The sequence below is a fragment of the Heptranchias perlo genome, chromosome 10 (genome assembly GCF_035084215.1).
Source record: "Heptranchias perlo isolate sHepPer1 chromosome 10, sHepPer1.hap1, whole genome shotgun sequence".
Taxonomy (NCBI): domain Eukaryota; kingdom Metazoa; phylum Chordata; class Chondrichthyes; order Hexanchiformes; family Hexanchidae; genus Heptranchias; species Heptranchias perlo.
The window spans coordinates 4,141,726-4,167,624 of record NC_090334.1 but is presented as its reverse complement, the minus strand read 5'-3'; the positions used below and the strand labels follow the sequence as shown (position 1 = coordinate 4,167,624).

Sequence of the window (25,899 nt, the reverse complement as noted above, 5' to 3'; positions counted from 1 at the left end):
GTCAGTACTGAGGGAGCACTGCACTGTCGGAGGGTCAGTACTGAGGGAGTGCTGCACTGTCGGAGGGTCAGCACTGTGGGAGTGCTGCACTGTCGGAGAGTCAGTACTGATGAATGCTGCACTGTTGGAGTGACAGCACTGAGTGAATGCTGCACTGTCGGAGGAGCAGTACTAGGAGTGTGCTGCACTGTCAAAGGTTCAGTACTAAGGGAGTACTGTACTGTCGGAGGGTCAGTACTGAGGGAGTTCTGCACTGTCGGAGGAGCAGTACTGAGGGAGTTCTGCACAGTCGGAGGAGCAGTACTGAGGGAGTTCTGCACTGTCGGGGGGGCAGTACTGAGGGAGTGCTGCACTGTCGGAGAGTCAGTACTGAGAGAGCGCTGCACTGTCGGGGGAGCAGTACTGAGGGGGTTCTGCACTGTCGGGGGAGCAGTACTGAGGGAGTTCTGCACTGTCGGGGGGAGCAGTACTGAGGGAGTTCTGCACTGTCGGGGGAGCAGTACTGAGGGAGTTCTGCACTGTCGGGGGAGCAGTACTGAGAGAGTTCTGCACTGTCGGAGGGTCAGTACTGAGAGAGCACTGCACTGTCGGAAGAGCAGTACTGAGGGAGTTCTGCACTGTCGGGGGAGCAGTACTGAGAGAGTTCTGCACTGTCGGAGGGTCAGTACTGAGAGAGCGCTGCACTGTCGGAAGAGCAGTACTGAGGGAGTTCTGCACTGTCGGGGGAGCAGTACTGAGGGAGTTCTGCACTGTCGGGGGAGCAGTACTGAGGGAGTTCTGCACTGTCAGGGAGCAGTACTGAGGGGGTTCTGCACTGTCGGAGGGTCAGTACTGAGGGAGCGCTGCACTGTCGGGGGAGCAGTACTGAGGGAGTTCTGCACTGTCGGGGGAGCAGTACTGAGGGAGTTCTGCACTGTCGGGGGAGCAGTACTGAGAGAGCGCTGCACTGTCGGAAGAGCAGTACTGAGGGAGTTCTGCACTGTCGGGGGAGCAGTACTGAGAGAGTTCTGCACTGTCGGGGGAGCAGTACTGAGGGAGTTCTGCACTGTCAGGGAGCAGTACTGAGGGAGTTCTGCACTGTCGGAGGGTCAGTACTGAGGGAGTTCTGCACTGTCGGGGGAGCAGTACTGAGAGAGTTCTGCACTGTCGGGGGAGCAGTACTGAGGGAGTTCTGCACTGTCGGGGGAGCAGTACTGAGAGAGCGCTGCACTGTCGGGGGAGCAGTACTGAGAGAGTGCTGCACTGTCGGAGAGTCAGTACTGAGAGAGCGCTGCACTGTCGGGGGAGCAGTACTGAGGGAGTTCTGCACTGTCGGGGGAGCAGTACTGAGAGAGCGCTGCACTGTCGGAGAGTCAGTACTGAGAGAGCGCTGCACTGTCGGGGGAGCAGTACTGAGAGAGTGCTGCACTGTCGGGGGAGCAGTACTGAGAGAGCGCTGCACTGTCGGAGAGTCAGTACTGAGAGAGCGCTGCACTGTCGGGGGAGCAGTACTGAGAGAGTGCTGCACTGTCGGAGAGTCAGTACTGAGGGAGTTCTGCACTGTCGGGGGAGCAGTACTGAGAGAGCGCTGCACTGTCGGAGAGTCAGTACTGAGAGAGCGCTGCACTGTCGGGGGAGCAGTACTGAGGGAGTTCTGCACTGTCGGGGGAGCAGTACTGAGAGAGCGCTGCACTGTCGGGGGAGCAGTACTGAGAGAGCGCTGCACTGTCGGAGAGTCAGTACTGAGAGAGCGCTGCACTGTCGGGGGAGCAGTACTGAGAGAGTGCTGCACTGTCGGGGGAGCAGTACTGAGAGAGCGCTGCACTGTCGGAGAGTCAGTACTGAGGGAGTTCTGCACTGTCGGGGGAGCAGTACTGAGAGAGCGCTGCACTGTCGGAGAGTCAGTACTGAGAGAGCGCTGCACTGTCGGAGAGTCAGTACTGAGGGAGTTCTGCACTGTCGGGGGAGCAGTACTGAGAGAGCGCTGCACTGTCGGAGAGTCAGTACTGAGAGAGCGCTGCACTGTCGGGGGAGCAGTACTGAGGGAGTTCTGCACTGTCGGGGGAGCAGTACTGAGAGAGCGCTGCACTGTCGGAGAGTCAGTACTGAGAGAGCGCTGCACTGTCGGGGGAGCAGTACTGAGAGAGTGCTGCACTGTCGGAGAGTCAGTACTGAGGGAGTTCTGCACTGTCGGGGGAGCAGTACTGAGGGAGTTCTGCACTGTCGGGGGAGCAGTACTGAGAGAGCGCTGCACTGTCGGAGGGTCAGTACTGAGGGAGTTCTGCACTGTCGGGGGAGCAGTACTGAGAGAGTGCTGCACTGTCGGAGAGTCAGTACTGAGAGAGCGCTGCACTGTCGGAGATGCTGTCTTTCGGATGAGACATTAAACAGAGGCTCCGACTGCCCATTCAGGTGGATGTACCAGTGGGAATGGCGGAGATGGGAGAGAGTACTGGGTATACACTGCATCAAAGGTGAGCATGTGGCTACAAACTTCCACTCCTCTCAGATGAAGCACTGAGGGCCCGACCCCAGGGCCGTGAGTTAACACACCTGACTCACCTTGACCACATTCGCCTTGAAAGCAACAAAGTTGTCGAAAGTCAGGTTAACAAAATCGGGGCCTGACACCACAGTCAGGCACTTGGAGTAGAAATTAGACTGCGGATTTTCCACGTTAAAAATCTCCCGAATTTTAGGATTCTGTGGAGAAAACAGGATTAACGGAATGAACAAAAAATACAGGACGTCCCACTCACACTCAATAAACAGGAACACCCATCCTGGAATGCGTGGTGTTAGGGGGAGGGTCGGGAGGGAGTCGGGCGAGGGTCGGGAGGGAGTCGGGCGAGGGTCGGGAGGGAGTCGGGCGAGGGTCGGGAGGGAGTCGGGCGAGGGTCGGGAGGGAGTCGGGCGAGGGTCGGGAGGGAGTCGGCGGAGGGTCGGGAGGGAGTCGGGCGAGGGTCGGGAGGGAGTCGGGCGAGGGTCGGGAGGGAGTCGGGCGAGGGTCGGGAGGGAGTCGGCGGAGGGTCGGGAGGGAGTCGGGCGAGGGTCGGGAGGGAGTCGGGCGAGGGTCGGGAGGGAGTCGGGCGAGGGTCGGGAGGGAGTCGGGCGAGGGTCGGGAGGGAGTCGGGCGAGGGTCGGGAGGGAGTCGGGCGAGGGTCGGGAGGGAGTCGGGCGAGGGTCGGGAGGGAGTCGGGCGAGGGTCGGGAGGGAGTCGGGCGAGGGTCGGGAGGGAGTCGGGCGAGGGTCGGGAGGGAGTCGGGCGAGGGTCGGGAGGGAGTCGGGCGAGGGTCGGGAGGGAGTCGGGCGAGGGTCGGGAGGGAGTCGGGCGAGGGTCGGGAGGGAGTCGGGCGAGGGTCGGGAGGGAGTCGGGCGAGGGTCGGGAGGGAGTCGGGCGAGGGTCGGGAGGGAGTCGGGCGAGGGTCGGGAGGGAGTCGGGCGAGGGTCGGGAGGGAGTCGGGCGAGGGTCGGGAGGGAGTCGGGTGAGGGTCGGGAGGGAGTCGGGTGAGGGACGGGAGGGGCTCAGTGATTTATACAGCAAGCTGTACTGGTGGTTGAGGTCTGGGTCATACACTTGCACGCTGGGTGATGGGAGTAAAGAGCAGCTTCGTTCCCTAAGAGCACCTGTTACCCACCAGACTCCACTGTTTATGTGACGGTGAATCATGGCCAAGCGAAGGAGGAAACCTGCTCTCATCTCCCTCCCCAGACACAATCTTATAATTCAAGGGACAGCAGCACAGATTTTGCATTCAATTGTATCCCAGGGACTGGTGCTGAGGAGATGGGCTGACTGTCCCCGCGCGCAGGGTTGGACTGACTGACCCCGTGTACACAGAGGGACTGACTGACCCCGTGTACACAGAGGGACTGACTGACCCCGTGTACACGGGTGGGCTGACTGACCCCGTGTACACGGGTGGGCTGACTGACCCCGTGTACACGGGTGGGCTGACTGACCCCGTGTACACGGGTGGGCTGACTGACCCCGTGTACACGGGTGGGCTGACTGTCCCCGCGCGCAGGGTTGGACTGACTGACCCCGTGTACACGGGTGGGCTGACTGACCCCGTGTACACGGGTGGGCTGACTGTCCCCGCGCGCAGGGTTGGACTGACTGACCCCGTGTACACGGGTGGGCTGACTGACCCCGTGTACACGGGTGGGCTGACTGACCCCGTGTACACGGGTGGGCTGACTGACCCTGTGTACACGGATGGACTGACTGACTCCGTGTACACGGGTGGGCTGACTGACCCCGTGTACACGGGTGGGCTGACTGACCCCGTGTACACGGGTGGGCTGACTGACTCCGTGTACACGGATGGACTGACTGACTCCGTGTACACGGGTGGGCTGACTGACCCCGTGTACACGGGTGGGCTGACTGACTCCGTGTACACGGATGGACTGACTGACCCCGTGTACACGGGTGGGCTGACTGACTCCGTGTACACGGGTGGGCTGACTGACCCCGTGTACACAGGTGGGCTGACTGACCCCGTGTACACGGGTGGGCTGACTGACTCCGTGTACACGGATGGACTGACTGACCCCGTGTACACGGGTGGGCTGACTGACTCCGTGTACACGGATGGGCTGACTGACTCCGTGTACACGGGTGGGCTGACTGACCCCGTGTACACGGGTGGGCTGACTGACTCCGTGTACACGGATGGACTGACTGACTCCGTGTACACGGGTGGGCTGACTGACCCGGTATACATGGACTGACTGACTCGTGTTTTATTCTCCTACTCTTTCCATTTACTGTTGTTGATACCGATGCTCAGAGTTCGGTTTCTAACTCTCAGACACACTGTACAGCCTGGGTGGAGGGTTAACTTACCTGATCTGAGGTGAGGCACCAGACTCGAAGCTGTCTTTTCCCTTCTCAAGTGCTGTGCATTTCCGATGTTTCAAATTGTCGGTTTGTAGTATTTGCATGTTTTTGTATTTGTTAATCCTAAACATCAGCACCTCAGGGAGCTGCGGCCTGGCATTCTGGTTAAACAAATTGCTCACTGTGTCATCGACCTTGAGTAACAAAGGAGGACAAACTCTCGTCTCCCGTCGCACCCACCCCGGGGGGACTCGAAACACCCACCCCAGGGGGACTCGAAACACCCACCCCAGGGGGACTCGAAACACCCACCCCAGGGGGACTCGAAACATCCATCCCAGGGGGACTCGAAACATCCATCCCGGGGGGACTCGAAACACCCACCCCAGGGGGACTCGAAACATCCATCCCGGGGGGAGCTGGAAACACCCACCCCGGGGGGACTCGAAACATCCACCCCGGGGGGACTCGAAACATCCATCCCGGGGGGAGCTGGAAACACCCACCCCGGGGGGATTCGAAACACCCACCCCAGGGGGACTCGAAACACCCACCCCAGGGGGACTCGAAACATCCATCCCAGGGGGACTCGAAACATCCATCCCGGGGGGACTCGAAACACCCACCCCAGGGGGACTCGAAACATCCATCCCGGGGGGAGCTGGAAACACCCACCCCGGGGGGACTCGAAACATCCACCCCGGGGGGACTCGAAACATCCATCCCGGGGGGAGCTGGAAACACCCACCCCGGGGGGATTCGAAACACCCACCCCAGGGGGACTCGAAACATCCATCCCGGGGGGACTCGAAACATCCATCCCGGGGGGACTCGAAACATCCATCCCGGGGGGACTCGAAACATCCATCCCGGGGGGACTCGAAACACCCACCCCAGGGGGACTCGAAACATCCATCCCGGGGGGACTCGAAACATCCATCCCAGGGGGGAGCTGGAAACACCCACCCCGGGGGGATTCGAAACACCCACCCCAGGGGGACTCGAAACATCCATCCCAGGGGGGAGCTGGAAACACCCACCCCAGGGGGATTCGAAACACCCACCCCAGGGGGACTCGAAACACCCACCCCAGGGGGACTCGAAACACCCACCCCAGGGGGACTCGAAACACCCACCCCAGGGGGACTCGAAACACCCACCCCAGGGGGACTCGAAACACCCACCCCAGGGGGACTCGAAACACCCACCCCAGGGGGACTCGAAACACCCACCCCAGGGGGACTCGAAACACCCACCCCAGGGGGACTCGAAACACCCACCCCAGGGGGACTCGAAACACCCACCCCAGGGGGACTCGAAACATCCACCCCAGGGGGACTCGAAACACCCACCCCAGGGGGACTCGAAACATCCATCCCGGGGGGACTCGAAACACCCACCCCGGGGGGACTCGAAACATCCATCCCAGGGGGAGCTGGAAACACCCACCCCAGGGGGACTCGAAACATCCACCCCAGGGGGACTCGAAACACCCACCCCAGGGGGACTCGAAACATCCATCCCGGGGGGACTCGAAACACCCACCCCGGGGGGACTCGAAACATCCATCCCAGGGGGAGCTGGAAACACCCACCCCAGGGGGACTCGAAACATCCACCCCGGGGGGACTCGAAACACCCACCCCGGGGGGACTCGAAACATCCATCCCGGGGGGACTCGAAACACCCACCCCGGGGGGACTCGAAACATCCATCCCAGGGGGAGCTGGAAACACCCACCCCAGGGGGACTCGAAACACCCACCCCAGGGGGACTCGAAACATCCATCCCGGGGGGAGCTGGAAACACCCACCCCGGGGGGATTCGAAACACCCACCCCGGGGGGACTCGAAACACCCACCCCGGGGGGACTCGAAACACCCACCCCGGGGGGACTCGAAACACCCACCCCGGGGGGACTCGAAACACCCACCCCGGGGGGACTCGAAACACCCACCCCGGGGGGACTCGAAACACCCACCCCGGGGGGACTCGAAACACCCACCCCGGGGGGACTCGAAACACCCACCCCGGGGGGACTCGAAACACCCACCCCGGGGGGACTCGAAACACCCACCCCGGGGGGAGGTGGAAACACCCACCCCGGGGGGACTCGAAACACCCACCCCGGGGGGACTCGAAACACCCACCCCGGGGGGACTCGAAACACCCACCCCGGGGGGACTCGAAACACCCACCCGGGGGGACTTGAAACACCCACCCCGGGGGGACTAGAAACACCCACCCCGAGGTCTTGACCTATTTAAATACACAGATGTTACAACACGGAAACAGGCCATTTGGCCCAACCAGTCTGTGTTGTCGTTCACCCTTCATGTGTGCAAATAATCACATTTACCCGCTCTGTTCCCAAATCCATTTATCCCCTTTTCCTTCATCTATCTATCAATCTAATCTTGAATGTTGACAGTTTCTGCCTCAACCACTAACCCTGGAAGTGAATTGCACAGTCTCACCACTCTGTGTGAAGATGTTACTCCTGCCCTCTGTTCTAAATCTTTTACATTTAATCCTGTATCTATAGCCCCTCATTCTAAGCCCCTCTACTACTGGGAACAGTCTGCTTCTGTCCCATCCTTTCATTATTTTAAACAATTTTACAACACCAAGTTATAGTCCAGCAATTTTATTTTAAATTCACAAGCTTTCGGAGATTTTCTCCTTCCTGAGGAAGGAGAAAATCTTCGAAAGCTTGTGAATTTAAAATAAAATTGCTGGACTATAACTTGGTGTTGTAAAATTGTTTACAATTGTCAACCCCAGTCCATCACCGGCATCTCCACTTCATTATTTTAAACACTTCTATCATCGCACCCCATAAACTGTGTTGCTCTAACAAAAAAAGTCAAGCCTTTCTGTGTATTTGTATTTCCTCATACCAGGCAGCATCTGACTGAATCTGTATTGTTCCCTCTCTAAAGCCTCAATATCCTTCCGATAGTGTGGAGCTCGATACTGCTCACAGGGGGAAGGGTCTGTTTTGGACGGTGTTGGTGCAATGCGGGGTCACCCCACTCTCGATGGACCCTGCGCAGACAGGACCAAGTTTGGACCCAAGGGTGCACTTACCTGCAATCAGCCTTCCTTTCCGGGCCTTGCACGTGGAATCAATGCAATATGCACTTTCCACCACCAGAGGGAGCGCAATCTCTTAAAGGGAGGATGTTGCTTCGGAAATCTCTTAAAGGTAGCTGGTACCTGTCATTTGCTGAAAATAACAGTCGACTGTCTGTACGGAGTCTGAACAGAGATCAGACATCGCACATGTAAAACACAGATGCAGGTCCCATCCCTATGTTTACACACGGATGAATTATGTTAAGACATTGAAAAAAGGTAGCGCACTACTAAATCCCACATCCTCCAACCTGCACACCAGACCTCTGAGTTTGTACCGGGCCTGCGAGAGTGCTTGCTACAAGGTTCTCTGCTGATGCACGAGAGACCTTGTGTGCAATAGGAGGACAGAAGGAGGGGCATCCGATATCCGCGGGGGGCGTGGGGGGGCAAGAGGCCCTCCAGACATATACTCAAAAGGCAGCGGGAGGCAGTAGGGGACAAGGTCAATGCCGGGCCCACGGCATCATGAACATGGATGCAGTGCAGGAAGAAGTTCAATGCTTTGAGTGGGCAAGGTGATTGAGGTCAACTGTCAAGTGGTGTCTCCTACCAACTGCACCACTCACTACACCCCCATCACCCACATACCAACAAACTCTTTCCATTAGTACTCAACTCTTCCAATCAGATGCTTGCTCTCACCCTTACACATTACCACTGTTTCAAGCTGCCCACCCACAACTCACAGGCCACGCACACTAGCTATTCAACCATGACAGGCACATAACCCAGACACACGTCCCGCTTTCTTGCAGGAGAAGGTGGCGCATATCAAGAGGCAGCAAGTGGCCGTGGCATTTAACCCCTCGAGCCTGTTCCACCATATGCCCTTCTTAGCCCCATATCCCTTAATACCCTTGGTTCACAGAAATCAATCAATCTCAGATTTAACATTCACAAGTGAGCGAGCATCAACTGCTGTCTGTAGAAGAGCGTTCCAAACTTCTCCCACCCTTTGCGTGTAGAAGCATTTCCTAACTTCACTCCTGCACGTCCTGGCTCTAAATGTTGGGCTATGTCCCCTAGTCCTAGTATTCAAGTCCAGGAGACCTCCAAAAACAGTTACAATGTCTCGGCAGCCAGAGGCAATAATCCAGCCACTAACCTGTAAATCCTGCATAGTCCCTTTAAATAGCGCTGGTGGGGGGTCCTCCGGGCACTCTAAGACTTGTTCAGATGGTCGGGGTTAAGACTGTGCGTTAAGTCCCAAAATGGTGTCTATCACTTTAAATCAGTGTTGCACACCGATTGAAGCCATTTTCTCCCGACTTCACATGATTCCAGCGTTCGTTATCTGCGCCTGCGCAAACTCCTATACCAAGATGGCGTCTGGCGCACATCACCACAGGAAACGTGCGTGCGCATCCAAGACGCCATCTTGGATGTCGGAGCGGTCGTGTAGCGCCGAAACAACGGGCGCTACACAGCCCAATTTAGCGTCTATTGTACTCTAACTGAGGTCTTAAGATTTTATAGAGGCTCATCATTACCTCTTGGCTCTTATATTCTATACCTTGAGATAAACCTAGAATTCCATTAGCTTTTTTACAGCCTCATTAACCTGAGATGCTGCCTTTAACATTCTGTGAATCCGTTTCTCCGTCTCTCTGTCTCACTCTCTCCCTGTCTCCGCCTCCGTTTCACTATCTCTCCCTCCATCCCCATCTCTCTCTCTCTCTCCCTCTCCCAATGTCCACCACTCTCTTTCTGTCTCTGTCCCCTCCTCTCTCTGCCTGTCTCTCTCTCTCTCTCTTTCCCTCCCCACCTCTTTCTTCCTGTCTATCTCTCCGTTCTCTCTCACCCCCTCTCTCTCTCATCACCTCTCCTTTCCCTCTGCCCCCTCTCCCCGTGTCTCATTCTCTCTTTCTCTCCCTATCCCCTCTCCCTCTGTCTCCACCTCCCCCGCTGGTCTCTGTTTCTATCTCACTGTCACTCTCCCTCCCTCTCACTCTCCAACCCCTCCCCCCCACTCCCATATCATCCTGTCAGCGATTCGGTAGAGTAGTGGTTATGTTATTGAACTAGTAATCCAGAGAGCGTGACTTCAAATCCCACCATGCGAATTTGAATTCAGTTTACAAGATCTGGAAATAAAAAGCTGGTCTCAGTAAAAGTTGTAAACAATTTTACAACACCAAGTTATAGTCCAGCAATTTTATTTTAAATTCACAAGCTTTCGGAGGCTTCCCCCTTCCTCAGGTGAACGATTTGGAAATGAAATCCTCGAAATGAAGTCGCATTTATAATTCACAGAACAATGCTTGGTGAGTACAGACAGTTTTTTACAGACTGTCTGTACTCACCAAGCATTGTTCTGTGAATTATAAATGCGACTTCATTTCGAGGATTTCATTTCCAAATCGTTCACCTGAGGAAGGGGGAAGCCTCCGAAAGCTTGTGAATTTAAAATAAAATTGCTGGACTATAACTTGGTGTTGTAAAATTGTTTACAATTGTCAACCCCAGTCCATCACCGGCATCTCCACATCAGTAAAAGTGACCATGAAGCTGTCGGATTGTTGTAAAAGCCCAACTGGTTCAGTAATGTCCCTGCCGTCCTTACCCTGTCTGGGCCTCCAGTCCCGCACCAATGTGGTTGAATCTTAACTGCCCTCTGAAATTGCCTTGTAAGCTTCTCAGTTGTCTCAAATCAGTGATTCAAGAAGAAGGCTCACCACCACCTTCTCAGGGCAACTAGGAAAGGGCAAGAAATGGGGCCTTGCCAGTGACGCCCACACCCCCAAAATGAATAATAGAAACATTACTGACATGGGAGACAGGGTCTGAGAGCTTCATAAACAACATCCATTTATATAACATGGAAAAACTTCACAGAAGGATAATCAAAGTAAAATTGACACCAAACTAAAAGAGAAGAGATTAAGAGGGGTGACCAAAAGCTGGGTCAAAGAGGCGGTTTGTAAAGGAGGAGAGTGAGGCAGAGAGGCTGAAAGAAGGAATTCCAGAAATTCGGGCCCAGATGGCTGAAGGAACGGCCACCAATAGAGGGCCGGTCTGTAAATAGTGACTGGACTAAGACAGGAACCAAGGGAGCTACACAGCAGCTTCATTTCAATGAATTTGAATGATGTTTAGAGAGTGTGAAAGTCACATAGACAGCACAAAGGTGAAATGTAAATGTAACACTCAAACAAATAAAGATGAGCATTTACTTAAAGGGACAGAGCTCCCACCGGACACTTGGCACAAATTCCACTGGGATGGTCGGCACAGATTCACGTGTCACACAAAGTACTTGCCTCTTCCCTGCCGGAAATCTTTCCTACAGGGTTTGAGGGATGTTCCTGTCCATAGTGTCTGGGAGACAGGGTCTGAGGGATGTTACTGTCTACAGTGTCTGGGAGACAGGGTCTGAGGGATGTTCCTGTCTACAGTGTCTGGGAGACAGGGTCTGAGGGATGTTCCTTTCTACAGTGTCTGGGGAGACAGGGTCTGAGGGATGTTCCTGTCTACAGTGTCTGGGAGACAGGGTCTGAGGGATGTTCCTTTCTACAGTGTCTGGGGAGACAGGGTCTGAGGGATGTTCCTGTCGACAGTGTCTGGGGAGACAGGGTCTGAGGGATGTTCCTGTCTACAGTGTCTGGGAGACAGGGTCTGAGGGATGTTCCTTTCTACAGTGTCTGGGGAGACAGGGTCTGAGAGATGTTACTGTCTACAGTGTCTGGGAGACAGGGTCTGAGGGATGTTCCTGTCTACAGTGTCTGGGGAGACAGGGTCTGAGGGATGTTCCTGTCTACAGTGTCTGGGAGACAGGGTCTGAGGGATGTTCCTTTCTACAGTGTCTGGGGAGACAGGGTCTGAGGGATGTTACTGTCTACAGTGTCTGGGGAGACAGGGTCTGAGGGATGTTCCTGTCTACAGTGACTGGGAGACAGGGTCTGAGAGATGTTACTGTCTACAGTGTCTGGGGAGACAGGGTCTGAGGGATGTTACTGTCTACAGTGTCTGGGAGACAGGGTCTGAGGGATGTTCCTGTCTACACTGTCTGGGGAGACAGGGTCTGAGGGATGTTCCTGTCTACAGTGTCTGGGGAGACAGGGTCTGAGAGATGTTCCTGTCGACAGTGTCTGGGGAGACAGGGTCTGAGGGATGTTCCTGTCTACAGTGTCTGGGGAGACAGGGTCTGAGGGATGTTACTGTCTACAGTGTCTGGGGAGACAGGGTCTGAGGGATGTTCCTGTCTACAGTGTCTGGGAGACAGGGTCTGAGGGATGTTCCTGTCTACAGTGTCTGGGGAGACAGGGTCTGAGGGATGTTACTGTCTACAGTGTCTGGGAGACAGGGTCTGAGGGATGTTCCTGTCTACAGTGTCTGGGGAGACAGGGTCTGAGGGATGTTCCTGTCTACAGTGTCTGGGAGACAGGGTCTGAGGGATGTTCCTGTCTACAGTGTCTGGGGAGACAGGGTCTGAGGGATGTTCCTGTCTACAGTGTCTGGGGAGACAGGGTCTGAGGGATGTTCCTGTCTACAGTGTCTGGGAGACAGGGTCTGAGGGATGTTCCTGTCTACACTGTCTGGGGAGACAGGGTCTGAGGGATGTTCCTGTCTACAGTGTCTGGGGAGACAGGGTCTGAGGGATGTTCCTGTCGACAGTGTCTGGGAGACAGGGTCTGAGAGATGTTCCTGTCTACAGTGTCTGGGGAGACAGGGTCTGAGGGATGTTCCTGTCTACACTGTCTGGGAGACAGGGTCTGAGGGATGTTCCTGTCGACAGTGTCTGGGAGACAGGGTCTGAGAGATGTTCCTGTCTACACTGTCTGGGGAGACAGGATCTGAGGGATGTTCCTGTCGACACTGTCTGGGGAGACAGGGTCTGAGGGATGTTCCTGTCTACAGTGTCTGGGGAGACAGGGTCTGAGGGATGTTCCTGTCTACAGTGTCTGGGGAGACAGGGTCTGAGGGATGTTCCTGTCTACACTGTCTGGGGAGACAGGGTCTGAGGGATGTTCCTGTCTACAGTGTCTGGGGAGACAGGGTCTGAGGGATGTTCCTGTCTACAGTGTCTGGGGAGACAGGGTCTGAGGGATGTTCCTGTCTACAGTGTCTGGGGAGACAGGGTCTGAGGGATGTTCCTGTCTACACTGTCTGGGGAGACAGGGTCTGAGGGATGTTCCTGTCTACAGTGTCTGGGGAGACAGGGTCTGAGGGATGTTCCTGTCTACAGTGTCTGGGGAGACAGGGTCTGAGGGATGTTCCTGTCTACACTGTCTGGGGAGACAGGGTCTGAGGAATCTTACATTGTTACATAAGAACAGCGGTTTACTTGTACTTCTTTCAATTTACTACACTGTATTCACTGCTCACAATGCGGTCTCTCTACACTGGGGAGATCAAACGCAGATTGGGTGATCGCTTTGTTGAACACCTCCACTCTGTCCGCAAGTGTGACTCTGACCTGCCGGTCACTCGCCATTTTAATTCCCCGTCCCACTCTGACCTCTCTGTCCTCGGCCTCTTACACTGTTCCAATGCAGCTCAACGGAAGCTCGAGGAACAGCACCTCATCTTTCGATTAGGCACTTTACAACCTTCCAGACTCAACACTGATTTCAATAACTTCAGATCATAACCACTGCTCCCATTTTTTCGGTCAGCAGGTGCTGGTAATGGTTCTGCTGCTGCTGATCAATCTTTTGTTTCTTAACCTGTCCCATTCCCACCCTCCTTGCCTTGCACCATCATCCCTTTTGTCATTTAATCACTCTTGCCCTCCACCCTATCACAGACCTTCCCTTTTGTTCTTTCCCTCCTCCCTCCCTTTCCCTGGCTCTGTACTTGCTTAAAAACTTTAACTTTTTAACATCTTCCAGTTCTGACGAAAGGTCTTCGACCTGAAACGTTAACTCTGTTTCTTTCTCCACAGATGCTGCCTGATTTGCTGAGCTTCTCCAGCATTTTCTGTTTTTATTTCAGATTTCCAGCATCCACAGTGTTTTGCTTACAATAAGAACATAAGAAATAGGAGCAGGAGTAGGCCATACGGCCCCTCGAGCCTGCTGCACCATTCAATCAGATCATGGCTGATCTTCTACCTGAACTCCACTTTCCTGCCTGATCCCCATATCCCTTGGTTCCCCTAGAATCCAAAAATCTATTGATCTCAGTCTTGAATATACTCAACGACTCAGCATCCACAGCCCTCTGGGGTCAAGAATTCCAAAGATTCACAACCCTCTGAGTGAAGAAATTTCTCCTCATCTCAGTCTTAAATGGCCGACCCCTTATCCTGAGACAATGCCCCCTAGTTCTGGACTCTCCAGCCAGGGGAAACAACCTCTCAGCATCGACCCTGTCAAACCCCCTCAGAATCTTACATGTTTTAATGAGATCACCTCTCATTCTTCTAAACTCTAGAGAGTATAGGCTCATTCTACTCAATCTTTCCTCACAGGGCAACCCTCTCATCCCAGGAATCAATTTAGTGAACTTTCGTTGCACCATCTCTATGGTGAGTATATCCTTCCTTAGGTAAGGAGACCAAAACTGTACACAGTACTCCAGGTGTGGCTTCACCAGAGCCCTACTCTTGTACTCCAACCCCCTTGCAATAAAGGCCAACACACCATTTGCCTTCCTAATTGCTTGCTGTACCTGCATGTTAACTTTTGGTGTTTCATGTACAAGGACACCCAAATCCCTCTGAACGCAAACATTTAATAGTTCCTCACCATTTAAAAAATATTCTGTTTTTCTATTCTTCCTACCAAAGTGAATAACCTCACATTTCCCCACATTATACTCCATCAGCCACCTTCTTGCCCACCCATTTACCCTGTCCATATCTCTTTGCAGACTCTGTGTCCTCCTCACTGTTTACTTTCCCACCTAGCTTTGTATCGTCAGCAAACTTGGATACATTACACTCGGTCCCTTCATCTAAGTCATTAATATAGATTGTAAATAGCTCAGGCCCAAGCACCGATCCCTGTGGCACCCCACTAGTTACAGCCTGCCAACCTGAAAATGACCAGTTTATTCCCTTTCTCTATTTTCTGTCCGATAATCAATCCTCTGTCCATGCTAATATATTACCCCAAACCCCATGAGCCCTTATCTTGTGTAACAACCTTTTATGAGGTACCTCATCGAATGCCTTTTGAAAATCTAAATCTACTATATCCACTGGTTCCCCTTTATCTACCATGATAGTTACATCCTCAAAAAGCTCTAATAAATTTGTCAAATAACTATTTCCCTTTCATAAAACCATGTTGACTCTGCCTAATCATATTATGATTTTCAAAGTGCCCTGTTACCACTTCCTTAATAATGGATTCCAGCATTTTCCCCAGTTACATTGAGTCTACAGCACAGAAACAGGCCATTCGGCCCAACTGGTCTGTGTCAGCTTTTATTATCCACACAAGCTCCTCCATCCCTATTTCATCTAACCCTATCTAACTTCTATCCCTTCCTCGCTCGTGTGCTTATCTAGCCTCCCCTTAAATGCATCTATGCTAGTCACCTCAACTATCCTGTGGTAGCAAGTTCCACATTCTGACCACTCTCTGGGTAAAGATAATTCTCCTGAATTCTCTATTGGATTTATTAGAGATCTTATATTTATGACCTCTAGTTTTGGACTCCCCACAAATGGAAACATTTTCTCTATGTCTACTCTATCAAACCCTTTCATTATTTTAAAGACCTCTATCGGGTCACCCCTCAGTCTCCTCTTTTCTGGAGAAAAGAGCCCCAGCCTGTTCAGCCTTTCCTGATAAGTATATCCTCTCAATTCTGGTATCATCCTGGTATATCTTTTTTGCACCTTTTCATTATATGAAGACCAGAACTGTGCACAATACTCCAAGTGTGGTCCAACCAAGTTTAACGTCTGCTTTTCAATTCTATCCCACTAGAAATGAACCCCAGTGCTTGATTTCCCTTTTTTATGGCCTTATTAACCTGCATCGTTACTTTTAGTGATTTGTGTATCTGTACCCCCCCCGATCCCTTTGCTCCTCTACCCCCATTCAGACTCTTATTATCCAAGCAATTTGTGGCCTCCTTATTCTTCCTACCAAAATGCAAACCTTCACAGTTACCTATATTGAAATTAATTTGCCAATTACATGCCCATTCTGCAAGTTTATTAATGTCCCCTAATGTATTTTGTAGCAGTCCTCCTCAGTATTAATTATACCGCCCAATTTGGTCTCGTTCGCAAATTTTGAAATTGTAATTCCGATTCCCAGATCCAAATCGTTAATATAAATTGTGAACAACTGTGGTCCCAGCACCGATCCCTGTGGAACATCACTTCCCACCTTTTGCCAGTCTGAGTAACTACCCTTAACCCCTACTCTCAGTTTTCTGTTTTGTAGCCAGGCTCCTGTTTATAGTGTCTGGAGAGACAAGGCCCGAGGCATCAACAACAACAACTTGCATTTATATAGCGCCTTTAACATAGTAAAATGTCCCAAGAAGCTTCACAGGAGTGATAATCAAACAAAATTTGATACCAAGTCACATAAGGAGATATTAGGATAGGTGACCAAAAGCTTGGTCAAAGAGGTAGGTTTTAAGAAGCGTCTTAAAGGAGGAGAGAGAGGTAGAGAGGCGGAGAGGTTTAGGGAGGGAATTCCAGAGCTTAGGGCCCAGGCAGCTGAAGGTGCGGCCGCCATTGGTGGAGTGATTAAAATCAAGGATGCGCAAGAGGCCAGAATTGGAGGAGCACAGAGATCTCGGAGGGTTGTAGGGAGGAGGTTGCAGAGATAGGGAGGGGCGAGGCCATGGAGGGATTTGAAAACAAGAATGAGAATTTTAAAATCGAGGCATTGCCAGACCGGGATCCAATGTAGGTCAGCGAGCACAGGGGTGATGGGAGAACGGGACTTGGTGCGAGTTAGAATACGGGCAGCAGAGCTTTGGAGGCGATCTGTTATTCTATATATAAACCACCTGAACTCCTCAATTAGATTCCAGGCTGTAACTTACTCCATAGTATCTGAAAGAAAGGCTCCTCCTATTCTACCTTACTATTCCTAATAGATGGGATAGAGTGGATGGAAGCAAACTGTTTTCAGTGGTTGAGGGGTCCAGAACGGGAGGACATAGATGTAGGATTAAATGTGAAAGATTTAGGACAGAGAGCAGGATAAACTTTCTCACACAGAGAGTTGTGGAATTCATTACCAGAGTTAGTGGTTAAAACAAAGACCATGTGACGATTTAAGAATTGGTTAGATTGGTGGTTGAAGGAAAGGGGGAATAAAGGGATGTGGGAACTGGGCAGGCACATGGGATTAGGATACTGCTTGTGTGGAGGATGAACACCAGCACGGACTGGTGGGTCGAATGGCCAGTTTCCACCTTGTAAACTCTATGCCATACCAGGCTATGCTAATGGGGGATTGGCCTGAGATTCTCACACAGGGGGATTCAGTTGGATCTTTGAACTGCAGGGAGTGGGAGTACTGAATCAAACGATGGGGTCCTAGAGAATAGGCATTGAGAACAGTGAGTTGTGACAGCTCTGCCCTCATCTCTCTTCCACCATGTGTTGGTACATTTCGTGCAAACAAAGTGTAGAGAGGGAAAGGAGGAGCCGAATCAATGAGCCAACTCTTTTATGGCCGAGCACCAGTCATGGCACAAGAGCTTACCTTCGGGACTTTGGCATACTTTCCGATTCTTGTGTCATGGATAGTGGTGATGTCCAGGAAGTCCACATGCTAGAGAAAGAAACAGGAGTGTGTGACGATCAGGAGTCACCTTCAGCCCATTACAGCCATCAGACCAGACACAGAAAGTGGTGAAAAGCAGCGTCCATCCCTCTCCTCCCTGCTCTTTGTCGTCACTCTGGGCACTGTCCTATTGTCATAGTTGCATTTCTGATCTACCATTCATTCTGTGTGGATCAGCTCTCTTTCCATTCGTTAAACTGAATGCAACTGTCCCTGTAACAAAGGCCTCCCAACAACACTGGCAGAAATATCACAGGCCCCGAGAGACGACAGGCCCCGAGAGATGACAGCCCCAGAGAGACCACAGGCCCAGAGAGACCACAGCCCCAGAGAGACCACAGCCCCAGAGAGACCACAGGCCCAGAGAGACCACAGCCCCAGAGAGACCACAGGCCCCGAGAGACGACAGGCCCCGAGAGATGACAGCCCCAGAGAGACCACAGGCCCAGAGAGAGACCACAGCCCCAGAGAGACCACAGTCCCCGAGAGACCACAGTCCCAGAGAGACCACAGCCCCAGAGAGACCACAGGCCCAGAGAGACCACAGTCCCCGAGAGACCACAGGCCCAGAGAGACCACAGTCCCAGAGAGACCACAGCCCCAGAGAGACCACAGGCCCAGAGAGACCACAGTCCCCGAGAGACCACAGGCCCAGAGAGACCACAGCCCCAGAGAGACCACAGGCCCAGAGAGAGACCACAGCTCCAGAGAGACCACAGGCCCCGAGAGACCACAGCCCCAGAGAGACCACAGGCCCAGAGAGACCACAGTCCCCGAGAGACCACAGGCCCAGAGAGAGACCACAGGCCCAGAGAGACCATAGCCTCAGACAGACCACAGGCCCCGAGAGACCACAGGCCCAGACAGACCACAGCCCCAGAGTGACCACAGGCCCCGAGAGACCACAGCCCCAGACAGACCACAGGCCCCGAGAGAGACCACAGGCCCCGAGAGACCCCACAGGCCCAGACAGACCACAGCCCCAGACAGACCTCAGCCCCAGAGAGAGACCCTCAGCCCCAGAGAGACCACAGCCCCAGAGAGACCACAGCCCCAGAGAGAGACCACAGTCCCCGAGAGACCACAGGCCCCGAGAGACCACAGGCCCAGACAGACCTCAGCCCCAGAGAGACCACAGGCCCCAAGAGACCACAGGCCCAGAGAGACCACAGGCTCAGACAGACCACAGGCCCCGAGAGACCACAGGCCCCAAGACCACAGCCCCAGAGAGACCACAGGCCCCGAGAGACCACAGGCCCCGAGAGACCACAGCCCCAGAGAGACCACAGCCCCAGAGAGACCACAGCCAGAGAGACCACAGCCCCAGAGAGACCACAGGCCCTGGGAGAAACCACAAGCCCCAAAAAAAGATCACAGGCCCAAAGAAACCACAGGCCCAGAGAGACCATTGACCCAACAAGCCCACCTACCTACCCACCATATCCTTCAATCCCACCTACCCACCTTCTCACCATATCCTTCAATCCCACCTACCCACCTTCTCACCATATCCCTCAATCCCACCTACCCACCATTTCTCAGATTAAACTCTGGATAGATATGCCCTGATTTAACTCTGGTTAAGCATGCCTAATATATCTCTGGTTAAACATACCCTAATATACCCCAGAGAGTGTCATAAGAACATAAGAAATAGGAGCAGGAGGAGGCCATACGGCCCCTCGAGCCTGCTCCGCCGTTCAATAAGATCATGGCTGATCTTCGACCTCAACTCCACTTTCCCGCCCTTTCCCCATAATCCCTTGATTCCTCTAGAGTCCAAAATCGATCGATCTCAGCCTTGAATAAATTCAACGAATGAGCATCCACAGCCCAGAGAGACAGTGGCTGTGGAACATGTGCCCCAGGGAGAGTCAGTGCCTTCAGGAGTTGAGTGTAGGAGATTGAGGGGTGATCTGATAAAGGTGTTTAAAATGATAAAATGATTCGATAGGGTAGATACGGATACATTATTTCCTCTGGTGGTAGAATCCAGAACAAGGGGGCATAATCTTAATCTTACAAAGGGGAGTGGAAATCTGGAACTCTCTCCCTCAGAAGGCTGTGGATGCTGGGGGTCAGTTGGACCTTTCAAGATTGAGATTGATAAATTTTTGTTGGGTAAGGGTATCAAGGGATATGGAACCAAGGAGGGTAAATGGAATTGAGGTGCAGATCAGCCATGATCTGTGAGTGGAGAGAAATGCGGAAATGTTTGGCCCTAAAGGGCCTGACCATTTGCCTTACCTTATTCTGGTAGGTCCAGTACAGGAAGTGTCCATGGGAATCCACACGTAGAATCACTGGCGATCCAACTCCTGTATCCTGAAGACACAAAATAACACAACATTGGCTTAAATATTACACAGTTCATATCTGCCTTGGGAACCCTTGTTATAGTGAGAACTGCATTATAGAGCTGTGCATTCAGTGGTTTCTGGCTTGAAGGAGTCACATAGTGAGGGAGGGCTAGAGAGAGAAAGAGAGAAAGAAGAGTGAGAAAGAAGGGGGACGAGACCGAGAGAAAAGGAAAGACCAAAAGACAGACTTGCATTTTTACAGCGCCTTTCAAGACCTCAGGACGTCCCAAAGCGTCAAAGATGTACTTTGGAAGTGTAGTCACTGTTGTAATGTAGGAAACGCAGCAGCCAGTTTGCGCACAGCAAGATCCCACAAACAGTAATGTGATAATGACCAGATAATCTGTTCTTAGTGATGTTGGTTGAGGGATAAATATTGGCCAGGACACCGGGGAGAACTCCCCCACTCTTCTACAAAATAGCTCCATGGGATCTTTTACATCCACCTGAGAGGGCAGACGGGGCCTTGGTTTAACGTCTCATCTCTCCTCCGAGAGAGGCCGAGAGAGTGACAAAGAGAGAGAGAGACACATAGACAAAGAGATAGACAGAAAGAGAGATAGACAGAAAGACAGACACAATCATAGAGAGAAACAAGAGAGAAAGAAAGTCAGAGAGAGAGACAGAAAGAGAGATGGAGCCAAGGAGAGAGGTACAGAGATGGAGAGAGACAGGGAAGGAGAGAGAGAGAGACAGGGAGAGAGACCTCACTGCACCTCACTGTTCCTTGCTGAACCTCACCATTCCACAATACACCTCATCGTAGCTTACTGTATCTTACCATAACTCCACTGATCCGTACCATACCTCACCGTCTCTTACCATACTTCCCTGTATCATACTATATCTCGCTATATCTTACCATACCTCACCGTACTTTAACATACCTCACCGTACTTTAACATATCTCACTCAATCTCACTGTACCTCACCATTTCTCACTCAACCTCACCATTCCTCACTCAACCTCACCATTCCTCACTCAACCTCACCATTCCTCACTGTTCTCACCATTCCTCACTGTACTCACCATTCCTCACTGTACCTCACCATTCCTCACTGTACCTCACCATTCCTCACTGTACTCACCATTCCTCACTGGACCTCACTGTACCTTACTATTCCTCACTGAAACTCACCATTCCTCACCATTCCTCACTGTACCTTACTGTTCCTCACTGTACCTCACCATTCCTCACTGTTGTTCACCATTCCTCACTGTACTCACCATTCCTCACTGTACTCATCATTCCTCACTGTACCTCACCATTCCTCACTGAAACTCACCATTCCTCACTGTTACTCACCATTTCTCACTGTACCTCACTGTACCTTATCATTCCTCACTGTACTCACCATTCCTCACTGTTCCTCACCATTCCTCACTGTACTCACCATTCCTCACTGTACTCACCATTCCTCACTGTTCCTCACCATTCCTCACTGTACTCACCATTCCTCACTGTTCCTCACCATTCCTCACTGTACCTCACCATTCCTCACTGTACTCACCATTCCTCACTGTTCCTCACCATTCCTCACTGTACTCACCATTCCTCACTGTACCTCACCATTCCTCACTGTACTCACCATTCCTCACTGTACTCACCATTCCTCACTGTACCTCACCATTCCTCACTGTACTCACCATTCCTCACTGTTCCTCACTGTTCCTCACCATTCCTCACCATTCCTCACTGTACCTCACCATTCCTCACCATTCCTCACTGTACCTTACTGTTCCTCACTGTACTCACCATTCCTCACTGTTGCTCACCATTCCTCACTGTACTCACCATTCCTCACTGTACCTCACTGTTCCTTACCGTTCCTCACTGTACTCACCATTCCTCACTGTTGCTCACCATTCCTCACTGTACCTCACCATTCCTCACTGTACTCACCATTCCTCACTGTACTCACCATTCCTCACTGAAACTCACCATTCCTCACTGTACCTTACTATTCCTCACTGAAACTCACCATTCCTCACCATTCCTCACTGTACCTTACTGTTCCTCACTGTACCTCACCATTCCTCACTGTTGTTCACCATTCCTCACTGTACTCACCATTCCTCACTGTACTCATCATTCCTCACTGTACCTCACCATTCCTCACTGAAACTCACCATTCCTCACTGTAACTCACCATTTCTCACTGTACCTCACTGTACCTTATCATTCCTCACTGTACTCACCATTCCTCACTGTTCCTCACCATTCCTCACTGTACTCACCATTCCTCACTGTACCTCACCATTCCTCACTGTACTCACCATTCCTCACTGTTCCTCACCATTCCTCACTGTACTCACCATTCCTCACTGTACCTCACCATTCCTCACCGTACTCACCATTCCTCACTGTACTCACCATTCCTCACTGTACTCACCATTCCTCACTGTACCTCACCATTCCTCACTGTACTCACCATTCCTCACTGTTCCTCACTGTTCCTCACCATTCCTCACCATTCCTCACTGTACCTCACCATTCCTCACCATTCCTCACTGTACCTTACTGTTCCTCACTGTACTCACCATTCCTCACTGTTGCTCACCATTCCTCACTGTACTCACCATTCCTCACTGTACCTCACTGTTCCTTACCGTTCCTCACTGTACTCACCATTCCTCACTGTTGCTCACCATTCCTCACTGTACCTCACCATTCCTCACTGTACCTCACTGTTCCTTACCATTCCTCACTGTACTCACCATTCCTCACTGTTCCTTACCATTCCTCACTGTACTCACCATTCCTCACTGTTCCTCACCATTCCTCACTGTACTCACCATTCCTCACTGTTCCTTACCATTCCTCACTGTACTCACCATTCCTCACTGTTCCTCACCATTCCTCACTGTACTCACCATTCCTCATTGTACCTCACCATTCCTCACTGTTCCTCACCATTCCTCACTGTACTCACCATTCCTCATTGTACCTCACCATTCCTCACTGTTGCTCACCATTCCTCATTGTACCTCACCATTCCTCACTGTACTCACCATTCCTCATTGTACCTCACCATTCCTCACTGTTGCTCACCATTCCTCACTGTACTCACCATTCCTCACTGTACCTCACCATTCCTCACTGTACTCACCATTCCTCACTGTACCTCACTGTTCCTGACCATTCCTCACTGGACCTCACCATTCCTCACTGTTGCTCACCATTCCTCATTGTACCTCACCATTCCTCATTGTACCTCACCATTCCTCACTGTACCTCACTGTTCCTGACCATTCCTCACTGGACCTCACCATTCCTCACTGTACTCACCATTCCTCACTGTACTCACCATTCCTCATTGTACCTCACCATTCCTCACTGTACCTCACCATTCCTCACTGTTCCTTACCATTCCTCACTGTACTCACCATTCCTCACTGTTCCTCACCATTCCTCACTGTACTCACCATTCCTCACTGTTCCTTACCATTCCTCACTGTACTCACCATTCCTCACTGTTCCTCACCATTCCTCACTGTACTCACCATTCCTCATTGTACCTCACCATTCCTCACTGTTCCTCACCATTCCTCACTGTACTCACCATTCCTCATTGTACCTCACCATTCCTCACTGTTGCTCACCATTCCTCATTGTACCTCACCATTCCTCACTGTACTCACCATTCCTCATTGTACCTCACCATTCCTCACTGTTGCTCACCATTCCTCACTGTACTCACCATTCCTCACTGTACCTCACCATTCCTCACTGTACTCACCATTCCTCACTGTACCTCACTGTTCCTGACCATTCCTCACTGGACCTCACCATTCCTCACTGTTGCTCACCATTCCTCATTGTACCTCACCATTCCTCATTGTACCTCACCATTCCTCACTGTACCTCACTGTTCCTGACCATTCCTCACTGGACCTCACCATTCCTCACTGTACTCACCATTCCTCACTGTACTCACCATTCCTCATTGTACCTCACCATTCCTCACTGTACCTCACCATTCCTCACTGTTGCTCACCATTCCTCACTGGACCTCACCATTCCTCACTGTACCTCACCATTCCTCACTGTTGCTCACCATTCCTCACTGGACCTCACCATTCCTCACTGTACCTCACCATTCCTCACTGTACCTCACCATTCCTCACTGTTGCTCACCATTCCTCATTGTACCTCACCATTCCTCACTGTACCTCACCATTCCTCACTGTTGCTCACCATTCCTCACTGGACCTCACCATTCCTCACTGTACCTCACCATTCCTCACTGTACCTCACCATTCCTCACTGTTGCTCACCATTCCTCACTGGACCTCACCATTCCTCACTGTACCTCACCATTCCTCACTGTTGCTCACCATTCCTCACTGTACCTCACCATTCCTCACTGTACCTCACCATTCCTCACTGTACCTCACCATTCCTCACCATTCCTCACTGTACCTTACTGTTCCTCACTGTACTCACCATTCCTCACTGTTGCTCACCATTCCTCACTGTACTCACCATTCCTCACTGTTCCTTACCATTCCTCACTGTACTCACCATTCCTCATTGTACCTCACCATTCCTCACTGTTCCTTACCATTCCTCACTGTACTCACCATTCCTCACTGTTCCTTACCATTCCTCACTGTACTCACCATTCCTCACTGTTCCTTACCATTCCTCACTGTACTCACCATTCCTCACTGTTCCTCACCATTCCTCACTGTACTCACCATTCCTCATTGTACCTCACCATTCCTCACTGTTGCTCACCATTCCTCATTGTACCTCACCATTCCTCACTGTACCTCACTGTTCCTGACCATTCCTCACTGGACCTCACCATTCCTCACTGTACCTCACCATTCCTCACTGTTGCTCACCATTTCTCACCGTACCTCACTGTTCCTCACTGTACTCACCATTCTTCACTGTTCCTCACTATACCTCACCGTTCCTCATTGTTCCTCACCATTCCTCACTGTACCTCCATTTGTAATGTTCTAGAAAAAGTTCACTCAGAGTTATAGCCTGGTATGGCAAGTATTAATGCTAGTTTTAGCATTAATTGATACTACAATGATGCAGCAATGTTTCGGTGACTTTAGCACTCTGTCTGTTGCGTGCCACAATTACTTACATCATCCCATTTAATGAACTTCTCTCCGTGGACCATTGAAGGCTTCACCGTGATCTCAGTCAGTAAAGGAACTTCCTCCGCCATTCTCAGCTAAATAAAAAGCATTGACGTGTCTGAGCAGGGTATTTGAAGGGGCTGAGAGGCAGCAGAGCACGCTGACGAGAACTGCAGCAAGCTCAAGGCACGAGTCCTGGAAGCGAAATAACAACACTCTCATTTATAGTCAACCATCAGTCCTGAGTCAAATGAAAACTAGCAGCATGTAAAGTGAAATGCAAATCAGGGCAAACGGCAGGCACACTGAGACAAATACACAGGCTGTTAATCACGACAGACGGAAGTAGCTGCTCATTTCACAGCCCAGTCTCTCAGTACTGCCCACGCCTTGCTCCTTTTTAAATTTGGTGATGTTTCAAGACTTTTCACAGGTTTAAACCTTGCTGCGGCAGTTGTACAATTTACCTCTACATGATGCATGTGACAAACACTTCATTGCACTTACCGCTATAGTAGTGGTATACATTTTAATACACAATTGGGCAATTGTATTTACCGCTGTAGTTGTGTTACACACGTTAATAAACTACTGAGCCGATTGTACATACTGCTGTAGTAGTGTCACACACTTTATACACTACTGGGCCGATTATATTTACCGCTGTAGTAGTGTTACACACATTAATACATTATTGAGCTGATTGTACTTATCACTGTAGTAGTGTTACACACTTTAATAAACTATTGAGCCAATTGTACTT

General features: G+C 51.8%; 1 protein-coding gene across 2 annotated transcripts in view; it reads right to left on the bottom strand.

Annotated features, from left to right (window-relative positions):
- The window catches only part of LOC137326238 (1-phosphatidylinositol 4,5-bisphosphate phosphodiesterase beta-2-like), a 200,927-nt gene extending 175,613 nt beyond the window's left edge, over positions 1–25,314 (bottom strand). For both annotated transcript variants that reach the window (XM_067991148.1, XM_067991149.1), the window contains exons 1-4: positions 25,142–25,314; positions 19,920–19,997; positions 17,592–17,660; positions 2,542–2,682 (exon numbers count right to left, since the gene is read on the bottom strand). In XM_067991148.1, coding sequence (XP_067847249.1) covers positions 2,542–2,682; positions 17,592–17,660; positions 19,920–19,997; positions 25,142–25,225 — 372 coding nt within the window. In that variant the 5' untranslated portion in view covers positions 25,226–25,314. The remainder of the gene's footprint in view (positions 1–2,541; positions 2,683–17,591; positions 17,661–19,919; positions 19,998–25,141) is intronic.
- Between the last annotated feature and the right edge of the window lie 585 nt (positions 25,315–25,899).